General features: G+C 34.2%; 1 protein-coding gene across 1 annotated transcript; it reads left to right on the forward strand.

The window, feature by feature from the left end:
• Positions 1-1,096: 1,096 nt before the first annotated feature.
• Positions 1,097-20,315, forward strand: LOC120326328 (uncharacterized). The gene is made up of 16 exons (XM_078111528.1): positions 1,097-4,444; positions 4,832-4,918; positions 5,508-5,740; positions 6,477-6,666; positions 7,753-7,988; positions 8,505-8,658; positions 9,112-9,320; positions 10,224-10,355; positions 10,769-11,188; positions 11,945-12,084; positions 13,781-13,893; positions 14,750-14,822; positions 16,610-16,757; positions 17,253-17,522; positions 18,013-18,100; positions 19,036-20,315. Exons 1-16 carry the CDS (start codon positions 4,416-4,418, stop codon positions 19,094-19,096), a joined length of 2,583 nt encoding a protein of 860 aa, XP_077967654.1. The 5' UTR covers positions 1,097-4,415; the 3' UTR covers positions 19,097-20,315.
• Positions 20,316-20,475: the final 160 nt, after the last annotated feature.

Consider the following 20,475-nt stretch of genomic DNA (forward strand, 5'->3'; position numbering starts at 1 on the left):
ACGGTAAGGTCTGAGGATCAGAAGATCAAATTGTTCCACCCTCAGTCACCACCCTTTCATTTTGTTATTTCAAAATTAGGTTATTTCATTATCAGGCAGACAGGTTTATGCCATTGGTGTTATTGCAGTATTGCCTGAATGCTGCAACTATGAATCTAACGACTAACGTTATACAGTTATAATGCAATTTATGCACTCAACAAAGTCCACTGCAGTACTATGACTGGTCTTGTTACAGTGTTACGATGACTTGCCAGTATCGGTACGTATGATTCGAATGACGGTCAGACAGTTAAGATAACGACACTTGGCTTGCGATTCGATGATCATGTGCTTTTCCCAAAGTCAGAAAGTACGGTAAGGCATATGGATACATTGGGCACCACTCAGGCATTGACAGTAGTCTGGTAGTACAGAAGTCTAGAAGTAGCAAACAATCAGCAAAATGAATTGTTCTACAAAATAAATTTATCTTGTGATGAGAATTATATTTTATCTGCAAATCAGTTTTTAGGTGTTTCTAAGGAATAAATAGATATTTTTCTTATTAAATTTTAATTTTTCCATTCACTTTTTCCCATTTTAATGATTGGAATCTTTATTTTCCAGAATTCAGGAATTATATTACTAACAACTTCTTGACTTAAGTAAATTATCGAGAATGGCATTCACATTTGCAGCTTTCTGTTACATTGCAGCAATCGTGTTGACTGCGTTTTTGATATTCTTTGCGATCTGGCAAATTATCGCATTTGATGAATTAAAAACTGACTATAAAAATCCGATAGATCAATGCAACAGTCTCAACCCTCTAGTTCTTCCGGAATACGGAATCCACGTCTTTTTCAACCTTCTGTTTCTATGGGCGGGAGAGTTTGTTACAGTTTTTCTCAATATTCCTCTTGTGGCGTACCATGTTTACAGATACATGCACCGGCCAATAATGAGCAGTCCTGGACTCTATGATCCCACCACGGTAATGAATGCTGATATCTTGGCATATTCCATGAAGGAAGGTTGGGGAAAACTTGCTTTTTATTTGATATCATTCTTTTACTACTTGTATCGAATGATCTACGTATTGGTGACATATTAATTGAAGATGAAAAATAATCATGGAATAGGACTGCCCTCAAGAATGCCTGCAATAAAAGATTTAGTAATGTTGCTCCTGGATCAGCGGTTCCCGAACTTTTTAGAGTTGGGACCCATTATTTTTTACCACGGCTTATGGCGACCCATTTAACTTTAATAAATTAATAAAACATTGATGGAGGAAACAAATTTATTTTCAGTGAAGCTAGTGGGAAAGATGAGCTTGTTTCTTGTTATTTCCATAATAGACTTGACATTTATTTCAATTTCAGATAGTTTTAGACGTGAAAAATTGAAAAGTTGCAGTTTATTTCAAAATTTGCTTTGCCACCGATCCTTATAACCAGTATAATTAATCAAAGCTTTCTACATCTTTTCACGACCCACTGAGGTTCCTCTTGCTACCCACCAGTGGGTCGCGACCCATAGTTTGGGAACCGCTGTCCTAGCTTGTTTCATGAACATCTGTACACTTTGCAAATAAAGAATAATTATTTATTAGATCACATATGAACTCTATTATGTATATAATCTTGTATACATATGTACAGTATTCAGCTGTAAAATTTGGCTTGAGAAATTGATTTTTTTACGCTCACTTGCACAAATAATATTATATGAACTTAATATTTTCTACATGGCAGCTGATAATATAATTAGTGTACTTATGCGTGAATAAAAGTGCTCATTTCATTCCATAAAATTAGTTAAATTTGCTATTTCAATGTAGAAAAAAAAATATCAATAACATTTTTATCAAGCTAAATTATTTTGAGATATAAAACTTTGGGCAAATGATTAGAGAAACCATGTGAAGTGGAATTCATGGTATTTCACTATAATACTAAAAATTGAATTTACATTTCACATCTTCATTGTTCTCTTACTGTCATTAATCAGTCTAGATCAGTGGTTTTCAAACTTTCTAAGCTGCGCCCCCTTTCTTGAATTTATCAAGTCTTGCGAACTAGCAAACAATAAGCTACAAATGACAGATAGTAAGGCAAAAGTATGTTTTATTCAAAAAAAAAAAAAAAACCTGAAAATACATGTATGGAACATAAATATTCAAAATAAAAGAAATGTAAATATCCAAAATCCCCCTTTTAAAAACTGTCCAACCTCCCCCCCTCCCCCTTTGGGAGGCGTGTCCCACTGTTTGATAACCACTGTTTTAGATCATCGAACCAAAAAATTATGAAAAGTAATATGGACATGAATACATTTTAAGGCATGTATAAAGCCAAGCCATACTTTTTTCATCTAGATCACAAGTAGCATGAATTGCCTTATTATCAATGACAGAAAAATCTTATTTACTAGAGTGCTTTATAGTGGTTTCGTGCAACTTTTCAGTCAATACCTTTTCCATTTTTAATGAAGGTCTAGGGACCTGGTTTAGTTGTCTAGAAACATTTTTTTGATGAATCGGTGATATCTTATGAACTCTAAAAAGGACTAAAAAATCCAAAATACAACAGATAATATTCAAATTTGCTTGCTTACTAATTATTTTTATGTTATTCTAATTATATTATAAATAACTAGTATGATGGCTTTTCATACACATAAGAAATTATACTTCGTTGTTTCCTGTTATTGTCATGTTTCATTGTAATTTTGTTCCTTGTTATTCACCGTTACTGTTTAATTGTATCATGTTTTTGCCTTTTTTGCTAATTTATTAACTAAGCACGAAATTAACAAATTTCAACTAGGCCCGATATTACATGAGAACTTGTCATTGCTTTATAATAAGAAATATGGATGTAGCTTGCTGCACATCTATATATATAAAACTAGCTGATTTACTTTGTTCAAAAATCATCACCTATATTGTTTCCTTTAGTACTTTGAAAAAGAGGGCTCAAATTGACTTGTGATAAGTTATTATAAAATTCAATTTTTGTTACTGGTATCTGCAGTATGGGTCATGAAGCGTTCCAATTTTTTTCAGTCTTATCACATAAAAGTGAAGCTTCTATGAGTTCAAAACAAAAAGTTATTAAGTTCAAAATTTGGTGTTCTATATTATTATTACTGTTTTCTGGTCTAAAGTAAATGGCACAATATACAGGCATTATTTGTATTTTAACTCGGTGTGAATGATATTCAACATTACTTTCAATGAAGCCAATATTCCATACTCAGCTCTCATATCTAATATAGGTAGTTGGGAATATAGGGCCATTAGATCTCTATTAGATAAAGGTATTCCATCCCATGTAAAATTGGTTCTGCATGAACTGTATTAGAAGTGTAAAACTCACAAATAAGTGCATAATTGACTGAGTGGTTAATTTGATTGTCTGAATTTAAAGAAATCATTTACTGGAATATCTCGTTTATTGAGTGATTTATTCCAACTGAAATATTGTAATCTTGTATTCTATAATTATGGGGTTTGGGATAGTAAGGTAATAGTTATAATGTTTTCCTTTGAAATAATGTTTTTGTTAAATATTCTTTTAAATCGTAACATTTTGGGAAATTTTGAAATTCTTCCAGTTTGTATATGTTGTATTACTTCATTTAAAATTTCAAAAAGTATGTTATTGTATTTATTATCATAGTTGAATTTTGATGACTGGAATTCATTTTGTTTAGTTTGATTATATTGTAACACTTCATCCAAAATTTTCATTATTAAGTATATTATTGTAGTATTTTAATAAGCACACAGTTCTCCAATTTTGATGACTAATTTAAGAGAATATGTATTTATCAATCCTTGCATGTAGCATATTACCTGAAATAATCATTCTGAAGCTTTTGTTTTTCTTCAATTTTTTTGTCAATACTTAGTCATATTATTCAAAACATGAACATTACTCATTTATACTCTTTTTGTTTATTGTGATATGCCACAGAAGTTTTTGTATCTGGGTTATGTAGAGGAAACCTACCCTCCCTATGCCTGTAAATGCATTTTCATTTTGTGCTGCTGTGTAACTTACTGTAATTCCCACTAAAGATCTAACCCAGTGAAGTGGAATTTTCTTACAGTATAACGCTAATTCAAAATTCTAAATTTCTTGTATCTCGACCCATTTTGATACTGCTGTGCTATCAATAAATCATTGGAGCATAATTGGCAGCAGTGACTTAGGTATATGGTTCATTCATTCCCAGTTTAAGCCACACCCAATTTTTCATAATAATTTCTTCGACCACAAAATTTGGTACTGTCAGTGAATTTGTACTATTTTGTATTTTTCGCTGTTTTTATTTGCATGTTGTCGATTAGAATTACAGTAGTTCGAATATATAAATAGCGCACAATTTTGTTCGATCTTGAAGAGAATTTTGATAGAGTATTGATGAATTCTGTGTTTATTCCTCCTGGAAAGTAAGTATGAAAAGTGAAAATTAGTTGAGAACTCTTTCGAACAAATATTTAACTAGTAGGCGATTGAGACTTCGTAGCAATAAAATAGGCTGCATATTATGCTACTATAAGATGAATTAATTTTGTTGCTTCTCGAGCTTTTTTCTAACTTTGATATAGCGGTCATATTGGATGCTTGAGGTAATGTTGTGAGCATCTCACTTAAAGTTGAATCATTTACTGTTAGGAGAGTCACAAGATACCACTGTTCATATGAGAGTTTATTTGTAACAGGATTATCTATGGTTGTTGACTTATGCAAGACATGTGATATTGTAAAAAGCAACGAAAAGGCTCCATTTGATATTGGAATAACATTCCTAATTTGATATTAAAATTATTTTCCAGGAATCCATTCCAACTTCCGCCTCTCCCACAAAGTCATTACATACCATCACCATCCAAAGATATTCAAGATAAGAATATAACTCTGACGTAGGTATTTTGGAAATAATTATATAATTCATAATTTTTATGTCTTGTATTGAAAATTTTTCAATCTGACTCCCTAAAATATTAAACTCTTCAAATTTTGTTTCAATAAAATTGGAATCATCTCGTTGGTTGGGTTGTTTACAATCACATACACCTTGAATATTTTGAAACCTGAATTGTTCTATAAAGGCAGAAAATTGATAACAATCTCACCATTTTATTTTCAAATATATTCTGTGTACGCAATTTTGCCTTAAATTGCGCAATCTTGTGAGTCATATTATAACTTCTCATATGACTGTTTCAAATAAACATTGAAGAAAACCTTGTACAAGATTCCATTCTAAGGCAGAATCTCGAAAGATTTTTGCATTTAAGTACTCCTATTTCATAAAATTACTGGCACATCTGCCAGAAACCCTGGCTTCATCTATGCTAGGGGGCAAAACGATAGTCATAACATAAATGCATATAAGTTATCAACCACACTAAAAACTGATAACAACAATACACTGTACTGAACTGCAGGCCCATTTCATTTTTGTGTTAACAACTTACTCAAAACTGAAAACCTACCTTCCTCACACAGACCACAGAAAGTTATTCGTCGACACGAATACTCCTTACCTCCTGAAGTCTATACTCCTGAGCAATATTCTATACATGAAGAAGATTCTACGAGCACAAAACCTCCTATATCTAGTTACGAGAAAGATTCAGTTGCAAGAGATCTTAAAAGATATTTAAACGATGTAGAAAGCTGGACTTCTTCAAAGTTTGTTGAACAGTGGCCATCGAAGGATAGTGTTGGATTAGACGAAGGTATACAGAAACTCCTTAATAATTAGCATCAGAGTTTTGTAATGTTCTTTGGGGTCTTTTACTCGCATAATACTTTAATTTTGAATTCTGTTCTCTCGTGTTTGCCATAATGTACCTTGTACACAATTTGTTAACTCTATCTGTGGATGCATATTCCTGGGATGACTACAGCAATATTTCCAAGTATACCAACTAGCGATAACAACAAAGATAACTACTGATTTGTACCAATGCTGCTTCTCACTTGTTATGCAAGAGACGAATATAAATGTATTTATTGATATTTCGGGGCTCCCGGAGTATGCGAACCAAGATGGCGGACATCGGAATGTAATATGTGTACTAGGTTAGGGTTAGGCCATAATTTTAGGTATAAATACTACGGGAAGCTCTTGGCTAGTCTTCGAACTGATAATAGGACTAAAATAAGGAAAATTGGAAAAAAATTATCGCCTAACCCTAACCTGTTACCCATGTTATGTTCCGATGTCCGCCATCTTGGTTCGCATACTTCGGGAGCACCGATATTTCTTTTCAATCTTTGGAAGCAATTATGGTTCTGATACAAATTTTGTGGATTTTTCCTCTGAACTAAAGTCTATAATTTACGATGGTTACATAGAAATTTAGATTGTCGGACTTTAAACCACTCTTTTTAGCTTGATAATTGATAAAAGGGTCAATCTTTGAGTTTTTTCACACTATTTAGTGAATTTCAATAATTCCTTCCATTTAGGAATATCTGCTCTTCAACTAAGCAACACTTCAAACATGCCAAGTAAACCTGGCCCACTCACATCAACAGCAAGGACAGCTAAAGACAACTTATCTTATGGTCGCGATCCAAAACCATTGAGAATAAAGACTTCTTTCGCTACTGATAGAGATCTATCAGCTGAATCTCAAAGATCATCAAATATAGCAATGTAAGTTTTCTTAAATTATGTATTTTTCATTGTATTCCTGTTATTTCCTGATGAAAGTTTATTTTGGACAAGGCTCAAAAGAAAGCGAAGTAGTATTCAAATAAAACTATTTATTCCAATCAAGCAGGATCTGAAGATTGGTGTGGTTTTGTTTCAAAACAAAATCATAAGCAATTAGTTGAGACTTGAACCCTTTTAATAATAATGAGTAAAAAGACAATCTCTCTGTTAGTCGATAGTTTTTTAAATAATAATTTTATAAAATCGCTCGAATACGTTCAGACATTTGAATCACTTCGTTCATACATTGTTATCTCTATATTACAATCTCTCTTTCCTCCTAATCGTGTAAAGATTAACTATTGATCCTCATGCTGTCTTGTGACTTTTAATTACATACCTCATAATCTTGTGAGTATTTTTCATTCAAATTGAACCATGTTACCAGATTAATAATTCTAACCTCTAAATTCAGATTTAGGTAATTAAATACTGTAGTCATTATTATGCCACCCCAAATTGAGTAGTTCAATGCTCAATAATTTTGTAACTATTTTGGCGCTGTGTTACTTCCAATATATAATAATATTCAAGCATTTGCTTGTTTAAAATGTAAAGCGTAGATTGGGATTATGAATTAAGATTCTTATGATAATTTTGGAATGTATTTTTTAATTATTTTGGGCAATTGTGCGATTTTTCACCAAGTGTTTTCAATAAGTTTCTGAGTGTCCAGCTTGTTATTATAATTGACCAAGATCAAATTTATTTCAATATTGAAATTCAGTATTCATTTCCTGATCAATAGAATATCTGGATAGGTACTGGTAGTTATTATTTCGATGGTAAAGGAGAATAACTATTACTTATTCTCAAAGTGAAGCTTATAAATACTCACCCAATTGCATACTGGATACCAGACAGAGAGGTCTATAAAAGTACAGCGTCAGTAATTCTATCTGGAATGTTTAATAATATCTCTGTAACAAGATATTGTTCTATTATTTTCCAATCCTTTCATAATTTTTTTAAAATTATGTTTAATAAAAGTAATTACAGCTTTTAAATTCTATTTTTTTCTTGTAGGCGACTCAATCGTTTTCGTTATGGTGACCCAAAGCCACCATCAGAAAGGAAATCCAAGCTTCCAACTCCTTCTTCAACATTAAACAGAACAAAACAATCTACTGCAGCATCAAGAAATGAACCAAGTCGTGAAAGAAATGTAACGAGTCGCCCGAAGTCTACCTCAATGCGTTTAAATGATCTTCAAAATGAAACTACTTCAAAAGATATCTCTCATATTTCAAGAATTACATCTGGTAAACTATTGTGAATGCAAGCATTTTTTTAAACGCAATTCGAAAATTTCAAAAAGTTTTTTGCATTGTCAAATTGTCAAAGTAGTGTCATTGGAATTTTTCTTTAGATTATTTTTGATGCTTTTATAGACCTGCTCTTTTAAATAATCTCATTATACTTCTCTGAATTTGACATTCATCCTATATTTTCTGTACCATATTTCTATGGTAATTTTGATAATTTCTTAATTCTTAAATATTTGAACTTCTCAATTATAGATTATTAATTTTGCATATTATTTATTTTGACTGAACAATTATTTTTAAAAACTGTGCTTTTTTTTATTCAGAAAACACCATCTATGAAATTCTCTGCCACTAAGATAAATATCCATCTAAGTGGTCTCCCTCAATTTTCCATTATCACACCTTCTTTCTCTTCTTGTTGAACTTTTATAACAAAAAGTATCTATATTTTCATTGCATCCAATGATACATAATTGAAGTAGCTTAAAAAAACTGGTATTTTATTACCAGGAATTACTGGGAAAACTCCAGCTTCACCTAAACCAGAGAAAACGATTTTAAAACTTCCAGAAACAGAATCTCCTGTCAAGCCTGGATCTCCGGAACCAGGAAATACTAGTATTTCAACTTTGAACTCAAGATTAGAGAAGCTGTTACAAGAAAGGTGAACCATGATATTGCTATGCATCTGAAACAATTAATATTAGTGAATACCCTTTCCTATACTGACCTTGAACTGAAAACCTAATTAAGAGAGGATGTTCTAAAAGTTCTAAAAAACAAATGTATTTATTCAAATTTGGGCGCTCCCATAGTATGTGAACCAAGATGACAAACACCGGAATGTAGTATTTGTACCAGGTTAGGGTTAGGCTATGATTTTATTCCAATTTTAGTTCTATTACGAGTTCGGGGACTAGCCAAGTGACTCCTGTAGTATTTGTACCTGAAATTATGAGCTAACCCTAACCTGGTACACATACTACGTTCCAGTGCCTGCCATCTTGGTTCACATACTACAAAATTACCCAGATTTGTTATTTTCTGAATCTCTTAAACATCTCTAACGAACGTGCCTCTAAATATACTCTTTGATATTAATTATTTCTCATTTCAGCTCATCAGTGATTTCCTCTCCATCACCTCAGTCCTCACTCAAATCAACAACTAATAAATCATCAAGTTTTGATATCAAAGTCTCTTCGTTTGATACAACTCAAGCTTCTGAGGAAAATGGCAGACTGAGGATGTCAAAACCCCTTCCTGCTAACATTTCAAAAAGGTTTCAAGAGATGGAAATACCAAGAAAAATGCAGTGGCAGAAAGGTATTGTTTTTAATTTTTATGAACAAACTTTTTTCAAATTAATTCTTTTATCAACTCTTTTCACAATAAATATTGAAAGGAATCGTATTTATTTCCTATTAAGGTCTTTTTTATCTTAAAAACATAGCCTATTATCACCATTATTCAAGGACTAAGGGTTGGCCCTAATGTTGACATTGCAAAATGAATATTTGCCTAACTTGTGTAAAGAGATAGAAGCCTATGGTCAGGGGGTATATTCACTTGGCTAACACAGACAGTCTCCGAACTCGTAATAGAACTAAAATGGGGAAAATCTGATTAAAATTATGGCCTGTCCCTAACCGGGTACAAATACTACTGGAGTACCGAAAAAATATACTGAAGCAATCTCAGTAATGGTCAGTAAGTCCGCCCATAAGGCAGAAAATATTTATCACATTCTCGGATGTGAATTAATTGTTATCAATCATTGTTAACTTGTATTCAATTCAATTCTTATCAATGCATGACGTCATTGATATGCCTTGGCCAGCTATAAAATAATTTCTGAAATTGTAATGGAAGGAGGTTTTTAATAATTTTTCTCAATACGGCAATAATAACAGGAAATTGTATTGTTTATTTTTATAATCTTTTCATACACTTGTTATAATTGTTCTGCGTCACAATAAGAAAATATAATTATTTGAGGTTGCATAAGTTCATTATATTATTTGCATTGTGTACAGAATTGTTGGTCTTTGACACATCCTATTCAAATTTAGGTTTGGCGTTGGGAGTTTGTAAACATGTAGGCCTAAAGAATTAAGGCAAAACGTCAACTCTTCTTCATTTCTGCCTGATTTCCCTTTCAAATACTAAAAAAATTATTTCTGTTCTTACTTGCCTTATCTAACATTTTTTAAATTTTATTCCATCCAGAGAACTTCCCACCGTCTCTATCAAAGCCTCACGCATCACCAACGAAAGCTAGACAAGAAAATGACATTTTATTTCAATGGAGACTGAAAAGAAAACTGGAATATGCAAGAGATAGTGTTGCTAAGAATCAAGGTAACAGTTAACGTTTTGTGACGTTTTGCCGTTAATGTTGATTTTATTACTTTAAATTCCAAAATAAAAAATGGCTGAAAACGAAAAAAATAATTTCAAACTCTACTAGATTTTTTTACAACAGATTTATTATAACCAGGACTATGGAATTATGTTTTCACCAGAGTCGCATTTTCAAACTCCCTGGAATATGATTTGAAATTTCAGACTTTCAACGGCAATAATTTCATAAGGCGTTCTCAAAGTTCTTTAAAAACTATCGCACAAGTCTTCATTATCATAATTCAATTTTCTCTCAGAGTGTCGAAGGGAGAACTTTTCCTAACCCAGAATAAAGTTTAGGAATTCTGCACAGTCTCGGTCCCACCATTGAGGTGGGCATGATATTAATGCTCAGAACTCCATATTAACAGGCCCACCACCTCAACGTGCAACTCCACGAAGACAATTCTACAGAAACGAAGCAGAAAAACCCTTTTCTACTCAATCTCACATATATCAGCACCAACCTAACATTTGTGGTGGCCACCAACATCCTACCTTTATACCAGATTTCTCACAATACCAACATCAACCGACCTGCAATTGTCAACATAATCAACCACCCTGTGCTACGTCTAGGAACCTCCCAGCAACACAAGATAATATAGACCAACCTCATATAGAATCCAGGCCAAGTCAAATTGGTTCCAAATCACCAGAAGAATTTTCAAAAGTTTTAAAAAGTGTTGCTGTTGGTTCCTCTCCCATGATATCAGCTGAAACACAAACAACGAAGAGCCTGATTTTTTCTGATGAGGAAGCTGTGTCTGAAGGATTTGATAAACGAAAAGGTATAGGGTATATATTTCATGAGGAGACTGGTGGTGATACTGATAAGTTCATTGAAATTTCTAATGACTTGCTGAGTGTGGTGTCTGATTTTCCAAAATAGCAACTCTTCACATATTCAGTGAAACAAAGGTGTAAAAACGGCTGATAAAATTGATAAAATAAAATTGATCACACACTATCAACTTTTAAAGTTTGTTTTAGCTGACTTTTACCTTGCTAAATCCCTGAATTTGAAAAAGCACTATTACATATAGATCAAAAACTCATTGGCTATTAATCCTATTTCTTAAATAAGCATGCTCAAAGCGAGGCATGTGGCCCTTTGTAAATATATCACAACTTATATGCGGTCCTCCACTTTCTCAAGCATTTTTTGGCTTAAGTTTTTTACAATATACAGTAATTCCAATTATATTATACAAACTTCTTATTTTAAAATAGGTTCTCTAGTAAAGAGCCGCATTTGTGATATGTTACCAATTTTTCAGCACTATGTAAATCAGTGACTCTCAACCTTTTATGGCTCGTTGCCCCTTTCCAGAGGCTTTTGCCACTCTGTATATCATTCTAGTGGTATTTACAGTATGAAACTATGATAAACATGGAATTTTATTAAAGTTACTATCAAAATTAATATTGAGCCTATGATTGTGGGCCCCACCAACTTTTTGTCGCCCTCTTGGGGGGCCATGGGCCCCTGGTTGGGAACCGCTGATATGAATCTTCAACTGATTTGTCCTTATTCCACTTTTCAGAAGATACAGTGAAACGTTCTGCTTCTCTGAGTTCATTCCCACATACGAGCACTCCGTCATCGAGCGTGTCGTTTCACAGAGTCAAAATCATTGAAGCTGATGTCGGAAATTCTCCACAGACAAGTAAAGGATCTCCACGGGTAATTGGGTACTCCCTTAGTATGTGCAACAAAATGGCAGACACCAGTACGTAGTATGTGTATCAGGTCAGGGTTAGGCCATATTTTCAGGTACTAATACTACGGCAGTCACTTGGCTAGTCCCCGAACTCGTAATAGAACTAAAATAAGGAAAATTGGAATAAAGTTATGGCCTAACCCAGGGTGGTCCGAGGTTGTCGGCTCTGCGGGCCACAAACATATTTTTGCATTGTTCGCAGGCCACAATAGTACTAAGAATAGGTAAACAGTGCAATACAATACAAACACTTTATTGTGCAAACACATTGATCAGTATTTGTCATTTATAGAGCAAACCCATGCAAAAACCACCACAAAAATTAACTAAAACCTGCAAAAGTCTTTCTATTCAAACTCTTCATTACTGAAAAAAATGCTTTTGCAAATGTATGTGCTTTCAAACATTGATAGATTTTCAATGCAAAATCTTAACTTTGGAAAATCCTCATTGCTTACAAGATTCTAAAATGTCGTTTTAAATTCAATTGTTTTCTCGTCGACACAACTTGCAGAGATATCAAGCTAGAATTGTGGTATTTTCCCTCCCACATCCAGTTTGAATTCGTCAGGTTTCATTCTCAAACTCATGTTTAGAAAATAACTTATATATAACTACAGATTGATTGATTACACAATTTGAGGTACAGAAGGGTAATTAATAAACTTTCTGATATACAGGCAACATTTTTTGTAATACTATTTAGGCTGGTTTCAAAAAACACCAGGCATGAGTTATATTGTTAGGCCATAACATTAATATTTAGTTATCAGGCATAGCGCCAACCTAGGCTAAAAGAATCCGCATTCGATTTTAGGTTTTCTATGATGCAAAAATTGTTAGCATATATTCCCGACCAAAACGATATGAAGCCAGATAACAATTTAGACTGCTAAGCCCATTATTCAACTTCGTTAGTTGCTTCAGCTAGCGACGCGGGCCACAGAAAATGAAGTTGCGTGCCACAAGTGGCCCGCGGGCCTGGGTTTGGACCACCCTGGCCTACCTAACCTGGTACACATACTATGGTCAGGTGTCCACCATCTTGTTGCACATACTACGGGAGCGCCGGTAATTGTTGTGATTGAAGACAATTTTCAGAGTAAGAATGTTATGTATGAAATGTTTAGTCAGAAATGTTCAAATATTGGAAGAATAGATTTTAGAAACTCATTTATATTTAAATTTTCGAAGTTAAAATAGTTTCATTCGCGAAATTATTATCATTTTAATGAAGTCTCCCAATATCAATAAAAATGTTATGAAAACTATAAAATTAGACAACCGATCAACTGAGTTTGAATATACTCCATATTTGAAGCATTTTTCATGAATATTCTGTATAGTATGTTGCATATAACCCCCTAAAAACAGACCTAAAACTGAATTTATAAACATTTTTAGTGCAATCAGACTCCGAGTCATTCGCCTATAAGCCGACCTTTTAGTTTGTCATCAAACCGATTTTTCAACTCGACTTACATGCAAGGACTTTGAATTATGCGGTTTTGGTGATTTCATCTTTGGCACTTGTATATGAAGTTATATATGAAAGTTCCATTTAACAAGTACTTATTCAATGTGTTCTTTTCTTGTTCATATTTTGTCTATTATTGTATAGTGTTAATACCACAATTTCTCTGTTTTGTTATATACTAGGCTCGTGTTATATCACCTGTCAGTTGTAGGACTGAAGCCACAACAGTATGGAGCAGTACTATGGAACGAACTAATAAGAAGAATGCAGAGGATGGGAAATCAACCGTGTCAAGGTGAATTTGTAGGTCCAGAAATGAGTTGTGCTTTTCACTAATGGGACTCTAGGTTCAGGCAAGCTCTTGTTCCAAATTGTGTGCCAGCAGAGCACCCTTGGAGAGGGGCATGGCCAGGAAAGGGGTGTTCCCAACCTCAGACCATCTCCCTGGCTACGCCCTTGCCTGTGGCTCTCTATATGCAGTTCGGGGCTCCCGAAGTATGCGAACCAAGATGGCGGACATCGGAATGTAATATGTGTACTAGGTTAGGGTTAGGCCATAATTTTAGGTATAAATACTACGGGAGGCTCTTGGCTAGTCTTCGAACTGATAATAGGACTAAAATAAGGAAAATTGGAAAAAAATTATCGCCTAACCCTAACCTGTTACCCATGTTACGTTCCGATGTCCGCCATCTTGGTTCGCATACTTCGGGAGCACCTGCAGTTCTAAGTATGTTAGTAATTGCTTTCAACTTTTCAATCAGTAATATATTTGTTTGTAGTTGAAGACCTACAGTGTGTCCTATATTAATCTGTTTTGCTGTTTTCGTTACAACTAACTAGTTGACCATATACATACCCTCCATTAGGAAGCTATGGCTATCTCAATGTTCGACTTCTCAACAAGTAATAAAACTTTATATTTTTCACTTGGCTTAATCAGGTCCACACAGTAGAAGGGAATACAGCTGACAAGTAACAAAATAGCAGACTGTGATTTGCAATAAGATCGAACCGTCCTATTGGCTTTCCCTCAGGATCAAAATGAGAATCTCATTCTAACATTTTTTTCAGAGACTTGGTCACATACTTTCAGCGAACGTGGATAAAGAAATCACCTAAATAACTATTATTTATCTTTTGTTTCCTAGTGTGAAAACATCAGAACCTCGGTTTACAAGTGATTCAGAAAGTTGTTCTCCCACTGCTAATGTTATAAGACAGGTAATTCTAAGTGCTTCATTATCTTTAATATTGGGTTTTAGTAAGTAATTTTGAGCTCTATAAACAAGGATGTGTTGATATATGAAAGTAAAGTATCACAGAATTTAGAATTAACTTCATTTTTTATTTCTCATTGTTTTTTATCGATCTCGATCGGTAAGTATGTTGATAGGTATTTGTCTGTCTGTTAGACATACGCAATATCTCACGAAAGCGAGGTTTGATCTGCTCCAAATTTTGCATGTGTATTCATCATATCTCGGACCAGAAGCATATTCATTTTAACTGAATTATGTCGTATAATTAGCGAGTTATTAATTAATTAGTGATGGGACACACGCTATTGAGTCAGAGCCGCTAGATCGACAAGTCGGCGTCCTTGAGCAGTTTTTTTTGAATTCGAGTTTCAGAAGCTCTTTGTTTTGAAATAAATCTTAACTTCTGAGAGGGTGTTCAGGACAGGGGTGTGCTACAGGCGGGCTACAACCCGACCAAGCCATTTAGTATGGCCCTTGTCAACACTCCCCTTGTCATTTTTCCCCATCAAGCATAAAATCCGAATCCGACAGTTTATGTTTAAATAGTGTGTTTAAAAATTTCAAGTGTATAAATACATAATATTTTTTGCTCTTGCCGATGCGTTGAATCTTTCGCTGTTTCCCCCTTTCTTCCTATTACTGCAAGGCACATTTTTTTCTCTTGCCTCTCCTGCATCAAAAAACTGAATTTTTTGTGTGACCCATCTAGATGTCTGAAGTTGGTTATTTGGCCCACTGACAAGAATCGTTGCACACCCCTGGTTTAGGACCTCACTTTTAACTTTTTTTAAAATCCTATATCTGTAAATTGGAATTTATAACAATACAACTATCCACATCAGGCCTGCACGACTAAAATTACCACGAGGGCCGCAAGCATAAATCTGAAGGCCCGGTGGGCCCCGAACTTTGCCACATAAATATTTCACAAGATGAACTGCAAATTAAAATAATATTGTGAAACAGGTATTTATTGAAACTAGTGCAAAACAAAAATCTCACGATTTCGAATATGATCGGAGTAGCGGCGCGCTTAAATAACAATGCCGGCTTTGATTGTTAGACCCGAGAAGTGGCGTGTTTCCAAATCACCCGCGGGCCGCACAGAAGTATCTAGCCGCATGCGGCCCGCGGGCCGTATGTTGTGCAGGCCTGATCCACATTGTTAATTAGAGCAGTGGTTCTCAAAGTGGGCGTTGCGACGCCCAAGTGCGTCGTTTAAATTTTTCTGGGGTGCCGCAAAACTTTTCCTCTTTTGCGGAATTGTACCCGCGGTACGTAGAAAAATTCTAAATTCTCGTTATTATCGTTTGAATCACACTTGAAAACCAGAGAGGACAATCAATTTAAAAATTGTAACGATCAACCTTATTTATATGAGAACTCCCTAATGTCACAGGCCATTCAATACTGTTCCAATTATGATGTCACACACACTAGGTAAACCTGAGTCTTGCATTCCATTCATTTTAATCCTTCTATGAACATGGATAAATCTAGCGTTGTTGAGCAACGTTCATCCCTCGGCCTGCGTGTGGACTCAAAACAGATATTTAGGTAAATTGACACAACGGCAGTTCTCTTCGGGCCTAATTTATATAAACTCATTGCAAAAGTGGTCCTTTATTGAAAGGTATCAAAACATTTTTCATGGGGAGTCGTAACTTGAACTTATTTTGTGAAGTTCGTCACAATACCAAGAAGTTTGAGAACCACTGACTTCACATATCATGGTATAAATTTTTTTAGGTAATTGGATCCAGGTTATTCAATGAAACACATACTCCAACATCATCTTCAAGTCGAATCGAGAAATTAAAAAGAGAAAAGAAAACAAAAAGCGCAAAACATATTGAACAACTTGACGGATCATACAGGGAAACTCGAGATGAAGAAGGTAGTTCATGATTTTGGCTCTTTACGAAGCATAAGATAAGCCGAAACTCATTCGAATAGCGTCATGGCCTTTCAGACAATCTATCAAAAATACTGTTTTGTGTGTTGTAATTTTTTTGTACCCTGAGTATGTTCAAAAGCATCTCTATCTATTAATAATTATCTAATAAAAAAACTTTGACTGGTACTATAGCAGGTTCTAATCCGGGTAAAACTTGCACAATTGTTCATTCACACCTTTCCCCACTCTACAGCCCTACAGAATTCTTTTCCTTATTTCAGCTATTCCTTTCTATATTTGATAAAAACAGTGAATGAGAATTTCATTCTAAGACATGTTTTGGCACGATTAAACTAGACGACAATATTGTGCTTTCTACAGTATTGAAATAATCTATGTGCCTTCACAAATTTCTCAACTTGAGTGCTTGTAACATTTCAATTTTCGACTATATTTAACATGTCCCAACCGTTGAATATACCATTTTTTTTGCAGCTGTTCAACCAGAAAGATCTGAAACACCCATAAATTCTGGCACTCTCAGTCATAGTCATTCAAGCATATCAGGCAGCAGCCAACAAAGCAAATCTGAACTTGGGAATTCTGAACCTATTAACAAAGATAAAACAGAACAATCTTATGCCTCATTCGTCACCGATGATAAAGATGTGGAGGATTCAAGTTCGAAAGAATCAGAGACTGGACTGGAGGAAGAGAATCAAGATGAATTTGACCCAGGAAGGATGTTCGAACAATTACTAAAAGGTAACGGGACAACTAGTTTTAAGGATGTAGTAACAAATTCCTGTATATTTCACTCGCATTTTCCTATTTTCAATATAATGTCTTCAAAAATAGTGGCTGGTATTATTTAAATAAAGCGAATTTATAACTCAATCACAATGTAATAAAATAGGTAGACTATTGCAGACTGATAATATTCTAACCTCTTGAACTGACATGTGCAAGCTACGGGCCAAATCCGGCCCGCCTGATGCTGCCACAACCAAACTAAAACCAAATTTAGATGCTTATTGTTTTCCACTTTTGCTTTTTTACCACTATGAATATTGTTCATGAAATCTAACTTTTTAAGTCACACTTAATGGCCCGTCACTCTATGTGGGCAAACTTTTTGGCCCAGGTCAAAAAAACGTGCCCGTCTATGCTCTTGAACATAATATGTTCTTATGTGACAGTGCAGGAAACTTGTTTGGAACAAAAGGATTCTCCCCAATTTGTAACTTTTTTCTAGATCTTTCTAATGATCCTGGTGATTTTAAAGATGATCCTGTACTGATGACATTGCGTAATCAACGTGATCAATTCATGCAAGAATTTAGGTTCGTTGCTTTTCTTAACATTTTTGTATTTGGAGTGGGACAAAGGCAGTTAGTTTCCACTAAGACCAAGATTGAATAACTCACATAGTATTTACCACTATTTAATATTAAGAAAATTAAATACCTCTTTTCTCTATATCCGTGCCCGGGGGCCAAAATTAGACAACGAATGGATATTTGCTGCCAGGAGAGGAGAGTGCCCGCAAGGGGCGAATATCGGTACTTATAATGAAAATACCAGTAAAGTTGAATTGTTATGAATATATATACATGCTTAAACTGTGTTAATGACATAACAATTGGCGGTATCTAAAACGCAAAAAGGTGGAAATATACTCAATTCGGTCGACTATATTAAATCGTTTTGTGGGACACTGCACTATATATTATTGATTCTGGGTTTTTGCACTGATGTGAGAAGCAATCATTTTTTGAAGGGCCCTCTTACTCAATTCATTACACTTTGAGTGATAGCGGCCAAGAGAACTTAGGTCTTTAGCACTGAAATAGATAATTACAATACTCTCAACTAACAACTACTAATTACCCTTTTTCTTTTTATTTCCTCTCGAAAAATAACACTGGGGCCTCATGTTGGGGGATGTCTTCTATTTTCATTCATCAAAAACAAAGTTACAAAGTTTTCAAATATACAAAATGTAAAAAACGATTTCATTTTACTTATAAATAACACATTCTTTAACAAGTAAGCAATACCAACTAGGCCTTTTTTTTAAGAGGAGGGATAATATTGAAATCATGTTTAAAATTCAGACTATGTCTCTTATTTTTTAATTTTCGGGGAAACACGGTATGTCCGATATTGCTTTCCCCATAGGGATCCACATGAGAACTAAAATAGCCTATCATCTCACAGTTATATTGTTAATGCAGCAGAGGCTGTTAAATCATTTGCTTCTTTATTTTAATTCCAGGAATATTGAAGCAGAAATAGAAAGGACGGCACGCCAAGAAAGTGGTCAGAACAAAAATTAATTCATCAGTTTGGTATCATTACCTCAAGAAAATGTTCACTGTTGGCATTAATATATTATACATAATAGTATACAAGACTTGTTTTGGATTTCAAAAAAATGTAAATTCAACTAATTTGTATGTTTTTTGAAAAATTTTAAAGCTTCTTTCAACTGTGACTCATCATTTTTTCTCATAAATAGCTGTTGCATAAAACCAAATAATACTTTTGCTCTTCTTTAAATACGGTTAGACTCAACTGCCGTGGTTTCCAAAATTTGCAGGCCAGGAGAGGCGAGCGCCCACAAGAGCCAGTGCGTATAGTTAAGATGCTTGTTTAATTGAATTGTTACGAATATACACACGCTTAAATTGGTATTATGACATAACAATTGACGGCATATAAAACGCAAAAGAAAGAAAAAAACTATTTCACCCAAGTTTGGCTGGCCATTAAATGGGTACCGCCCACGAGCTGCAGTTTGGGAACCACTGGACTAAAGATTGATAGATTGTATAATAGTAATATTATCTTTCATCCAAATTTAGGCTTTCAAATGTATTCTCTTCAAAATCTGTATCAAGTAGGAATGTTCATTTGAGTAGATGTTTTAAATATTTTGACATGAGTTGGTTGCCTTTTTATCAACAAATATTTGTGTGAAGTCACAAAAATTCACTCAGAGGTTGCAAGCAAGTACTGCACCTCAAGCTTGAAATGTATATTATTAGATTCTTAGATTGTAATATTCAACAGCACACATCCCTTACTTGGCGCTCCAGAAGTGTGTGTAATAATATGGAGGTAACTAATTTTTTCGCCTACTTCAAAATAAGTTGTGTAAAGAGACTGAAAACCTATGGGTAGGGGTATAAACACTTGGCTAGAACTAAAACAAGGAAAATCTGAATAAAATTATGGCCTAACCCTATCCTGGTACACGTACCACGGGTGTACCCTTTACTCTATGTTCCATTCAGAAAAACTTTCATTATCTGTCACTGTACTCCAGCTAACAAAGTAAAGCTTCAAGCACAAGAAGATTGCAGAAAACTTGATAAATTCTACTTTATCTACTTTTTCTTACTGTAGTTGCTGCTATTAGAGGAATCAAAATAGTTTGTGTTAAACATTAGGAACTGTAGAAATATATTTTTATATCATTTGTACGGAATATATATATCTTTATATAAAATTATGCTGCAGTGCTATCTTGTAATAAAAAGTGAAATTCAGGTATTTATTCTCGTTATGCAGGTGAGAGATAAATGAATATTTGAAAAATGAGATTTTCAAATGAAAAAATATTTAAGAATCAGAAGAGACTGTTCAAGATGTTTAGTCCAGCGGCTCAGCGCTATCATTTTTCCAAGTTACAGAGTTGTAAAAAGTAATAAGT

This window comes from Styela clava, chromosome 4 (genome assembly GCF_964204865.1).
Source record: "Styela clava chromosome 4, kaStyClav1.hap1.2, whole genome shotgun sequence".
Lineage (NCBI taxonomy): Eukaryota > Metazoa > Chordata > Ascidiacea > Stolidobranchia > Styelidae > Styela > Styela clava.

Bases quoted from the DNA above. Each gene is read 5' to 3' on its own strand.
- LOC120326328 (XM_078111528.1), top strand. From the start codon at position 4,416: ATGAATTCTGTGTTTATTCCTCCTGGAAA. The intron at 6,667-7,752 runs GTAAGTTTTCTT...TTTTTCTTGTAG, and splicing joins AGATCATCAAATATAGCAAT to GCGACTCAATCGTTTTCGTT. The intron at 9,321-10,223 runs GTATTGTTTTTA...TATTCCATCCAG, and splicing joins AAAAATGCAGTGGCAGAAAG to AGAACTTCCCACCGTCTCTA.